The sequence below is a fragment of the Physeter macrocephalus genome, chromosome 18 (genome assembly GCF_002837175.3).
Source record: "Physeter macrocephalus isolate SW-GA chromosome 18, ASM283717v5, whole genome shotgun sequence".
NCBI lineage: Eukaryota > Metazoa > Chordata > Mammalia > Artiodactyla > Physeteridae > Physeter > Physeter macrocephalus.
This window is the reverse complement of record NC_041231.1, coordinates 50,020,014-50,031,672: the sequence shown is the minus strand read 5'-3', so window position 1 is coordinate 50,031,672 and position 11,659 is coordinate 50,020,014. Positions and strand designations below refer to the sequence as shown.

The 11,659-nt window shown below is 38.1% G+C and overlaps 1 protein-coding gene across 5 annotated transcripts in view; it reads left to right on the top strand.

Annotated features, from left to right (window-relative positions):
* ANO10 (anoctamin 10) overlaps positions 1 to 11,659 on the top strand; it is a 261,614-nt gene that overhangs the window by 14,027 nt on the left and 235,928 nt on the right. For all 5 annotated transcript variants that reach the window (XM_055079716.1, XM_055079715.1, XM_024132265.3 and 2 more), the window contains exons 3-4: positions 1,477 to 1,674; positions 2,801 to 2,935. In XM_055079716.1, coding sequence (XP_054935691.1) covers positions 1,477 to 1,674; positions 2,801 to 2,935 — 333 coding nt within the window. The remainder of the gene's footprint in view (positions 1 to 1,476; positions 1,675 to 2,800; positions 2,936 to 11,659) is intronic.

The following is an 11,659-nucleotide window of genomic DNA, read 5'->3' as shown; positions in this document are numbered from 1 at the left end:
AAAAAAAAAAAAAAAAAAAAAATACTGCACATAATGCCCTACTCTTGGAGACTTAAAATGCAAATAAACATAAAATACATTTTGAGTAATTTCACAATAAAGAAATCTGTTCAACTTTGTTTAACCCAATTTTTCGATGGTATTTAATCACAGATCCCCTTTTCCCACGCAGCATCGAGTATGGGTCATCGAATATGCTTTGGGAAACACTATTGAGGTAGCATTTAAGAAGAGTGGAACTTTAGAAGGGAAAATAGAAAACATACATACAAATCAATGTGATAACTTACAGATAGGTTTGCAATTCGTATATAAAATACAACCAAAGTCCAAAGCACTAGCCCTTAATAGCAGCCAAATTAGCAGGACTCACTTTCAGAGAACATAGAGTTAAAATTCTTAACCGTGTGCATTTCCAAAATGCTGCTTCTCAGAAACACTAGGCTAATGCCCTATCCATGGAAGAGAAGAATCATCCAAGTTTTTTTCTCTCTCCTTGCACACACACATTGCATTTATCTTAATATGAATGACATTAAGGATTTTATATTTAAGAGACATTTGTGTTTTCTTTAAATTGAATATATCTTTTTTATATATATCTTTTATTATATTTTATTTATATCTTTTATTGATTTTTTATTAAAGTCTTTAGTACCTCTGTTGTAAATTGCCTAAATAATAGTGCCATAGTACGTTAATCTGTTAATCCTTTGGGTTAGTGAAATATAAATTCTGCTCATTATCCTTTTACCATCTGATTAGTATTTTTATAATTCCTGTCAATCCTCTAGAGAGGATAAATAGTAAAGAAATAAATATACCTTAAAAAGTTTGATGTAGGTAGAAATTAAAAATTAGGAAAAAATTCCTTTTTCTCCATAATATTTCAAGTGAAATAATTCCATATACAGTATCAAATCACAATATCTACTATAACATTTTGTGAATCTGTTTAAGAAAAATACCTTTAGACCTAATTGCATGTATTTATGGGAAAAATCATTGAAAAATTATTTTGCTCTTTATTTAGTATTTAACATTCACAAAATCTGCTGTAGTCTGATGTAATTGTGTTACATTTGCAGCATTTTTATTGGGATATTTTATTTCAAATTAATTTTCTTAAATTTTGGTATTTTATTTTTATATTTTTATATTAAACTATATCCTTTTGCTCCATATTTTTACGGAGAGCTAATAAATATTCGATTCTTGTCTCATATTCTAATTTGAGTAACTGGCAAGCCACTTATTAGTACATTTTCCAATTTTGGCATTTATTTCAAAAAGCTATAAAGAACTTCCGTCCCCAGCTTACGTATATTTCTTATTTATTTGGAAGATAGATTTAAATTGTTAATATAATTTATTTGCCTTCTACCAAACTAGGAACATAATATTTATTTAGAAGGCTTTCATTTTTGAAACTTTTATGTTTATGTCTAAGATTGTGCTTATCTTTTGTTTCTGAAGGTGCTCAGCTGTTGTTTAGACCGTTGTTAAATAAATATGAGAAAGAAACACTAGAAAATCAGAACTTATATCTTGTCGGTGCCTCCAGGATTAGATTGTTACTGGGAGCAGAAGCGGTGGGATTGGTGAAAGAGTGCAGTGATAACACCATGAGAGCCTTCACGTATGGAACCCGACACAACTTCAAAGGTTTTGATGGTGAGTTCCAAGATTGCTTCTACCAGAATCAATTTATCAAAAAGAAGTTTTTGATGAATAGATCAGGGGTCAGCAAACCTTTTCAGTAAAGGGCCTGATAGTAAATATTTTAGGCTGTGTGTATGATATGATCTGTCACAATTATTCAACACTGCCATTGCAGAGCAAAAGCAGCCTTCAACCATAAGAAGTGAATGGGTAAGGCTGTGTTCCAGTAGAATTTTATTTATCAAAGCAGGTGGGGTCAGATTTGGGGTTGCAGATTTACTTTGTAGCCCCTAGAATAGATGAACATAAACTAGGGTGACACATGTAACTTATATGATTCTACTTCTTAGAATGGTGGATGTTCACTGGATTGATACAAATAAACACAGTAGTGTTCCAGTGTCCTATAATCCCCTATTCTGATTCTGTTCTGGCTTCAAAGGGGGTTCCAGAAGAGAATGGTTTCTGGAAAGAACTGAGAAAGCCAGGGTGGCTATGTTATCAGAGTGGGAGTTTGCTTTCAGAAGCAAACTTGTCCCTTTCAGGGCTTTCAGGGTTAGAAGATGTGATTTCGACTTGTTCAGACTCACTCACTCTGGATTTTTATATATTAGTAAATAAATGATCAAGGTGAAATTCACCTCATTTGAGAGGATTCACCTGTCAAGAAACAACACTATTTTCTTATCAGACTTTCTTCTCCCTCATTTATGGGAGGGATGTTCAACTGCAGAAGGGAATGGCCTGGGCTTGAGAGTTTGAAGGAGGAGAATTTGCCATGTAGGCAAACTTCAGTTGCATCGCTAGTTAAAAATACTGTTAGAATTAAAGAATGTATTGCCTTCAGCTCATTGGTATTAAATGAGATCAAGCAAGTGTCTGCCATTTGGATGTTTGTACCATATTACAGAATGATTAGTTTAATAATTAAAGAATTATATATTACAGAATATTTTTATTCTTATAAAATATCTAAGGAGCTTTATGTTCTATTTAATTTGCCAGTTTTGTACTTTGCTTACTCATGTTTATTATTTATTGTCTATATCATTATTTCAAATCCCAGATTATTTGAATATTATTAATTTTATTTTGGCTATTACTGAGAAAATAACTGTAAATCTTTGTTTTATTTTAGATGATAATGATGATTTCCTCACCATGGCAGAATGTCAATTCATTATCAAACATGAACTTGAAAGTCTTAGAGCCAGAGATGAAAAAATGATCCCTGGTTACCCCCAGGCAAAGTTGTACCCAGGAAAATCATTATGTAAGTCATTGTATCAACCAGCTTCATAAATGTACATTCTAATGCAATTGTTTTTCCTTAGTAGATGTAAATAACAAATTACAGAGGCTTTTTTTCCCCTCTTACTGAAGAACTTGTGCAACTTTACAGTAACTTATTTTTTCATAGTCGTATCTTTTACCTTTAGACCTTAATTGTATTGCATCTTTAGATCAATTTATTTGTTCTTTATGGTTCTCTGCTTCTTATTTACAAGGTCTCACAGCATTCAGTAAGCTTAAAATTCAGCGTGAACATATTTGCATATTACTCAGTTAAAATTAGCAAAGCTTACCTTATACCCAAACCTTGTAGTATAATGAAAATCTGTGGAGGAATAAAAAACAGAGACACGGTCTTTTCCTGAAGCTCTCTTCCCATCTCCTCTCATCTCATTGGGTATGAACGTGTACAAACGTAGAAAGGCTTAAGAAGATTCACAGTGTGACATAATAGCTGAATGCAAATTAGCAGTTTGTAACTTTCTGATTTTGTGTAATTCCATTTGAACGAAAATACTAGTTGGCAGACTGAAAGTATTTACTACAATGTGTAATTCCAAATTTGCCTCAAACCCGGATAATGGCAAGGCCCAGAGCATTTTGCTGCCTAAAATATTCTATAAACATAGAAGTTTCTGTGTCCCCTAGTCTGGTTTCCTTCCAATAGTCAGTGTCATCCAGGAGGACGGATGCCCAAGAGTCAGTCCATATTCAAATTTTCTCACTTGTCACCAAATATATTTTAGATCTGCTTTGTTGAAACCAAGATCCAATCATACATCACCCATTTTTTTTGGTTATTATATCTCTTAAGTCTCTCTTTTTTTCCACTGTGATGAAATACATATAACATATGTTATATATGATTTTTAAAAATAAATTTATTTATTTATTTTTGGCTGCATTGGGTCTTTGTTGCTGCATGCGGGCTTTCTCTAGTTGCAGTGAGTGGGGGCTACTCTTCATTGCGGTGGCTTCTCTTGTGGAGCACGGGCTCTAGGCACGCTTCAGTAGTTGTGGCACATGGGCTCAGTAGTTGTGGCACATGGGCTCAGTAGTTGTGGCTCATGGGCTCTAGAGCACAGGCTCAGTAGTTGTGGTGCACAGGCTTAGTTGCTCCGTGGCATGTGGGATCTTCCCAGACCAGGGCTCAAACCCGTGTCCCCTGCATTGGCAGGCGGATTCTTAACCATTGCGCTACCAGGGAAGTCCCTATATATGATTTTTAAGTGCACAGTTCAGTGGTATTAAATACATTCATAAAGTTTTACAACCATCATCACCATCCATCTCCATAGCTCTTTCCATCTTGTAAAACTGAAACTCTGTACCCATTAAACAATCACTGTCCCTTCTCGCCTAAGTTTTGAAATCAGGAAGTTTTGTGTTTCTTTTTTGAGATAGTTTTGGCTATTTGAGGTTCCATGAAATTCCATATGAATTTTAGGATGAGTTTTCCTGTTTTTGCAAAAGACATCATTGGGATTTTGATAGGGATTGCATTGAATCTGTAGATTCAATGGATAATATTGACATCTTAACAAGATTAAGTCCCGTGAATGTGGGATGTGTTTCAATTTCTTTATATTTTCTTTAGTTTCTTTTAGCATTGTTTTATAGTTTTTATTGTACAAGTCTTTTACCTTCATAATTAATTCCTAAGTATTTTATTCTTTATGATGCTATTAGAAATGGAATTTTTTTCATAATTACCTTTCCAGATAGTCCATTGTTAGTGTATAGAGTTGCAACTGATTTTTCTTTTTTTGTTTTTAAAGAAACATGAAGCTCGAAGCTTTTTTTTTTTAAATGGAAATGCATTTCTTTTATTTATTTGTTTATTTTACTTTACTTTTGGCTGTGTTGGGTCTGTTTCTGTGCGAGGGCTTTCTCTAGTTGTGGCAAGCGGGGGCCACCCTTCATCGCGGCGCGCGGGCCTCTCACTATCGTGGCATCTCTTGTTGCGGAGCACAGGCTCCAGACGCGCAGGCTCAGTAGTTGTGGCTCATGGGCCCATTCGCTCCGCGGCATGTGGGATCCTCCCAGACCAGGGCTCGAACCCGTGTCCCCTGCATTAGCAGGCAGACTCTCAACCACTGCGCCACCAGGGAAGCCCAAGGGCCCATTTAAGCCCTGTGTTGACTTTGTATCCTGCTACTTTTCTGACTTCATTTATTAGCTTTGACAGTATTTCTGTGGAAATTTTAGTGTTTTCTACATATAAGATGATATCATCTGTGAACAGGGATAATTTTACTTCTTCCTTTCCAGTTTGGATGCTTTTTGTTTCTTTTTCTTGCCTAATTGCTCAGGCTAGAACTTCCAATAGTATGTTGAATAGAAGAGATGACAGTGATCGTCTCTGTCTTATTTCTGATCTTAGAGAAAAGCTTTCATTCTTCCACCATTCAATATGATGTTTGCTGTGGGCTTTTCATAGATGGATTTTATTATGTTGAGGTAGTGTCACTCTATACCTCATTTATTGAGTGTTTTTTATCATGAAGGAGTGTTGGATTTTGTTAGATGTTTTTTCTGCCTCAATCGAAATGATCGTGTGGGTTTTTCCACCCTTCATTCTGTTATTGTGGTATATTACACAGATTGTTTTTAGTATGTTGAACCATCCTTGCATTCTAGAAATAAGTCGCACTTGTCATGGTGTATAATTCTTTTAACGTGCTGCTGAATTGAGTTTGCTAGCATTCAGTATTTTTCCATCAGTGTTCATGAGGGATATTGGTCTGTAGTTTTCCCTTCTTGTAGTGCTTTTGTCTGACTTTGTATCAGGGTAATGCTGGCCTCATAGAGTGAGTTAATAGTGTTCCTTCCTCTTAAATTCTTGGGGAAAGTTTGAGAAGAATTGGTATTAGTTTTCCTTTAAATATTGGTAAAATTCACCAGCGAAGGTATCAGGTTCAGGGTTTCTCTTTGTCAGGAGATTTTTAGTTACTGATTCAATCTCCTTAATACTTATAGGTCTGTTCTAGTCACATTTTCTCTCCCTTCCTGATTTAGTCTTGGTAGGTTTTGTGTTTCTAGGAATTTGTCCATTTCATCTAGGCTCTCCAGTTTGTTGGTATACAAGTGTTCATAGTACACGCTTACAATCCTTTGTATTTCTTTAGAATCAGTAGTAATGTCCCCATTTTCATTTCTGATCATAGTAATTTATGTCTTGTCTTTTTTTCTCAGTTCATCTAGTTAAAGATTTGTCCTTTTTTTTTTTTTGGCTGTGTTGGGTCTTTGTTGCTGTGCGTGGGCTTTCTCTAGTTGTGGTGAGTGTGGGCTACTCCCTGCTGTGGTGCATGGGCCTATCATTGTCACGGCCTCTCCTGCTGCAGAGCTCGGACTCCAGGCACGTGGGCTTTAGCAGTTGTGGTGTGCGGGCTCAGCAGCTGTGGCTCGCGGGCTCCAGAGTGCGGGCTCAGTAGTTGTGGCGCACGGACCCAGCTACCCCACAGCATGTGGGACCTTCCCGGGCCAGGGATTGAGCCCGTGTCCCCTGCATTGGCAGGTGGATTCTTAACCACTGTGCCACCAGGGAAGCCCCCAGATTTGTCAATTTTGTTGATCTTTTCAAAGAACCAACTTTTGTTTTCTTTTCTCTATTTTCTTTCTGTTCTCTATTTTGTTTATATCTGCTCCAATCTTTTTTATTTTCTTCCTTCTGCTAGCTTTGGGTTTAGATTGTTCTTCTTTTTCTAGTTCCTTAATAGTTAGGTTGTTATTTGAGGTCTATTCTCGTTTTTAAATGTAAGCATGTATAGCTATAAATTCCCCCCTTAGCCTTGCTTTCTCTGTGTCCCATAAGTTTTGGTATGCTGTGTTTTGTTTTCATTCATTTCTAAGTATTTTCTAATTTCCCCTGTGGTTTCTTCCTTGACCCACTGGTTGTTTAAGAATGTGTTGTTTAATTTCCACACATTTGTGAATTCCCCAATTTTCCTTCTGTTATTGATTTCTAACTTCATCCCGTTGTGGTCAGAGGATACTTTTTATGATTTATATCTTTTTAAATCTGTGAGGCTTAATTTATGACCTAACATATGGTCTGTCTTGGTAAATGTCCCACATACACTCGGGAACTAAGAGCGTGTTGGTTCTTTACTGCCTGACTTATATGTAAACTGCATTTTGTAGTCTCCCCCGTCTCTGAGTTATACTGTAGACATGTATTATGGATGCTTTTGCTTGCTTTCCTTGTTGACCTGTATGGCTTTTAGGAGGTGTCTGGAAATCTGAGTGCAGGTACTCATCATTCCTGTTTGTCTGCATTTCCAGTTATCTGCATATGTCTTGATATTAATTATTCTGTAGCAGGTTTTTTTTTGGACATATGTTCTTTGAATTTGTGGATTAAAGATTACCATGATTTCAGAAACATTTTCTTTAGTTGCCTTTGAAGATTTCTGTATTTTCTCTCTTCTTGTCTTTAGGTATGCCAGTTATATATATGTGAATCTTACATATTCTCTGAAATCTTTTAAAGTTTTTATGTAATTTTCTTAGTCTTCTTCATCATTTTCTGGCTTTATTTTTTCAGTTTTTCCTTTTTCAGTAGCTTTTATTGACTTTGTATCTATAGTAGTTTTATTTTTCTCTTACTTCGCTTTTCTAAGCTCCCACCTTCAGCTCTGGTAGGTCTTCCTCTAGTTTTAATTTCAGAAATGTGGTTTGCTTTAATTTCTTTAATTCCTTGAAGAATTCCATAATTTTTCATTGCTTTATGCTGTAATTTTTTTGCTATGTTTCTTCTCTGCCTTTTTTTTTTTTTTTTTTTTTGCGGTACGCGGGCCTCACTGCTGTGGCCTCTCCCATTGCGGGGCGCAGGCTCGGCGGCCATGGCTCACGGGCCCAGCCGCTCCGTGACACGTGGGATCCTCCCGGACCGGGGCACGAACCCGTGTCCCCTGCATCGGCAGGTGGACTCTCAACCACTGTGCCACCAGGGAAGCCCTCTGCCTTTGTTTTTTTAATGGTCTTCCTTTTTTCCCTTGTATTCTTGCATAGTTCTATGCCAGTTTCTTTGTGGTGTTTACTTATTTTTTAATGAGTCCCTATTTTTTTCAGACCAGCTATTTTGGGAGGAATTGTGTGTGTTGGGGAGAGGGGATGTTGGGGGCCTCCAGTTGGGAACTGTGGTGGTCAGGAGGTTGGATTTTGCCTGGCAGTGTGCTCTCCTTGAGTCGTCTTAGAGCCTCCATGGAGCCCTGTTTCTTAGCAGGAGTTTTTGCTGGGTTTGGCCTTTAGGTCTGTCTTTGGCCAACAAAGACCCACAGCTCCTGAGCTGCTCGCCGCCATCCCTGGGTTCCAGTAGGCAGCTCTTTTCCCAAGACGGCAGACCCACGCTTTCCTTCCTCCAGCCTCGTGTCTCTTGTCTGGCTGTGGTGCCCGGCAGGGAGCAGACACACTTCAGGGGTCTGCCAGGCGTCCCCTTTGCCTTCATTCTGGGAAAGGGGACAGTGGTTTCCCACCCCTCAGTGTCCAGGAGAACCCTGCCCTCTGCCTGCTGGCCCTGGTTTGCAGGGGCATGGGTGCTGTTAGCTTACCCTGGGCTGACTTTTAAGGCCACTTTTCAAAGTTTGTGATTTCATTTTGTAGTTTGTTTTGTTTTCTTTTGTTCTACTTTCATCAAAGGTAGGGTTTCCTTTTATGCTTCTTGTTTACTTTGCTGTTTTTAATTTGGCGTCATGAGCAAGAACAGGGTAGGGGTGTCTTTCTGCCACCACTTGTTACCAGGAGTTACATATTCTGTTTTTAGGCCATTGTTTGGTGCCATTCCAAAATTTCAAATCTTTTTTTAATCTCTTAGTGGGAGGGCATGTTTTCAGACACAGCTGGGCCCTGTATCAGTTAAAAGGCTAAGCCGACTAAGGCACTGTCCTAGTTGTTAATGTGAGCATCTCGTTTCTTCTTGTTCATCACATTAATCAGACCATCGCGTGGAAACCACTGCTTCCACCTGTTAAAGAGTGAGCGTATGCTTTCATCAGATGGGACTCAGGAGCAGCCGTTTCCCAAGTGCTCCCAGCTGCTTCAAAGACATTTTCACTGAAGGAAAACCTTGCCGAAAATATGTAACTGGATGACTCTTGGGTGTGTAGGTAGCCAGTCTGGTGTCCTGAAGCCGTAATAGAAATAACTCTCTTGTGGGCAGGATGAGGCTTTTGTAATCAAGGATCTCTCCTCCCTCCCTTCCTTCTTCTCTCTTTCTTTTTTGCAATATGTATGAAAACAATAAAATCATCTCAGTCGGGATCGTTTGAAATTTTGTATGCCATCTGAGATAAGAATCAAATTAACGTTGTAGAAGTCTGGATTTTGAAACTCTGCATCATTCTCTTCCTCTGTGTCTTTGAAAGTGTGATCGTAATATTTGGTTGAAGAAGGAATGGTATACGCATAAAGTGTGAACTATTTTCAGAGTGCAAATTTTCGAATGAACGAAACTTAGAGTAATTTAAAATCCTAGATTTTCATGAAGTTAATCCATAGAAATGGAGCTGGCCAGGGCTTTCATGAGAGACACTCTCCTTTATCTTAGGGTTAAGTTAATTTTACACACAATGATTATAATTTTATTTGTCATAATGTTGTGTTTTGATGGAAAGCTTTCATTAAGTAGAGAGCAGCTTGCGTGGTTGTAAACATGAGCCTAGGGGCAGTTGACGGTGCTGTGAGCTCCGCACTTCAGGGCTCCCCTCTTCCATCAAATAGCAAACACATGGAGAACTAGGAATTATACGTGCGTCTTAGTCATCAGCGGTCATCTTGAGGGGCATCTCCTTTCCAGTTTTCTGTGTGAGCTATGATCTCTTCATAACCTCAGACTGCCTTTGCCTGTTGGTTCCTAATAGTTAATAGTCATGCAAATAACCTAACGAAAGATTTTCTTTAGAAAGAGGAGTTGAGGGAGCAGAGAATTTCTTATGTATTAAATTTATCCTAAGGGATATTGTTTAGCTTAGGTAAAAGCTCTGTCTCAAAGTGTCTATCAGATGATTCTGATGTTTTGATTGATGGGATATGGCAGTCTCATGGTAGGTCTTTATTGTTAACTGTTTTAGAACATTACAGTAACTACTTCTGAATATCTTCTATATACAGATGGTTAGATTTTTAGAGTGACCAGATATAATCTGTCTTCTAAAATTATTTATTGACCTTATGAGAATAATAGAGTGGATGTCAAGTAAATACCATGTAGCAGCCTTGTGTATAAGACAGTGAAACCATCGATGTGTGTGTGTGCGTATGTGTCTAGTGCCGGGTACAGCACCATATATCTGTATATCTATATCTGTGTATCTCCACACACACTGTGTTTTGCCGCGTACATACTTGCAGTTTTTATGTTAAGCAGGGATGAAAACAATGCAGGAATATGAAAATGTATTTTGAAAACACAGGTATCCCTGAGAAGCAGTTTTTTCCTCTTTAAGACAAGATTGGTCTGTTCACAGCTGAGAGCTAGATGCAGGCGGGCCCTGGGCGGGGTGCTGGGCACAGCAGCGGCTGCAGGGGCAGAGAGACTCTGTCTTCACTGTGTGGCCTCCGCTCCCAGTGGGCGCTGATCACCCCTCTGCTGGATTGGAGGCAGCATGACCCGCCCCTCCCTGCTGCACAGAAACGCCGGAAGGAGTTGTGGGAGGGATTTGAGCTTTTACTTTTACGTCATGTTAAACAGACTGTGTTAGTATTGTTATCGCATTATTTAATTTAGAGGGTCCTACTATAAGCCAGGCTACTCACAGTCTCCCTTAAATTAGATTTTGGCTAGTTTTGCTAATTATTAAATGGCTGTAATAGTTATAACCCTCGTTCTTGACAGCAGATCATTCAGCATTCTTAAAGGAAGGAATCTTGGTTTGAATTGTTCCTTTCTTTAAATAGGCCTGCACAGCATCATATTTTCCTTTGAAGGTAAGGCTCAGGTTAATTACATGCTTCACTGACATGAGAAAGTCGACGGATTGGGAAAAAGAAAAACCACCTCTATTTTTAGAAGCTGAAACCAGAACCATGCTTTTGGCATTGATGGTGAAGAGAAGCCCAGTAATTTAGGACTTGCGGTTTTATATTCTTTCTGAGTCCCTCAGTTTGCAGCCTTATTTTTAGAGGTATACAAGTGGCTTTTTATGCTTGTCTGGAAAGTTTTCTATAGCAGAATGGAGTCATTTCTTTAAAAAGAGCTTAGAAATAGTAAAATAATTTAGATGTTATAAGTCAGTTCAAAGTTCAGAAACTTGATACAGTAGTTGAAAAGGATAGTAATAGAAGAAAGAATAAGGTACAGCTCTGCATCCCTAAGTAAGACCTAAGAATCAGAACCGGTGTGGGTGATTGACTTTCACTCATGTTAGCTGCAAGAAAACCCACTGAAACACTTTAGAATAAGTCATGTACCACAATGTTCATTGCAGCACTATTTACAGTAGCCAGGACATGGAAGCAACCTAACTGTCCATTGACAGATGAATGGAGAAAGAAGACGTGGTACATATGTACAATGGAATATTACTCAGCCATAAAAAGAAACGAAATTAAGTTATTTGTAGAGAGGTGGATGGACCTAGAGTCTGTCATACGAGTGAAATAAGTCAGAAAGAGAAAAACAAATACTGTATGCTAACACATATATGGAATCTAAAAAAAAATGGTTCTGATGAACCTAGGGGCAGGACAGGAATAAAGAGACAGA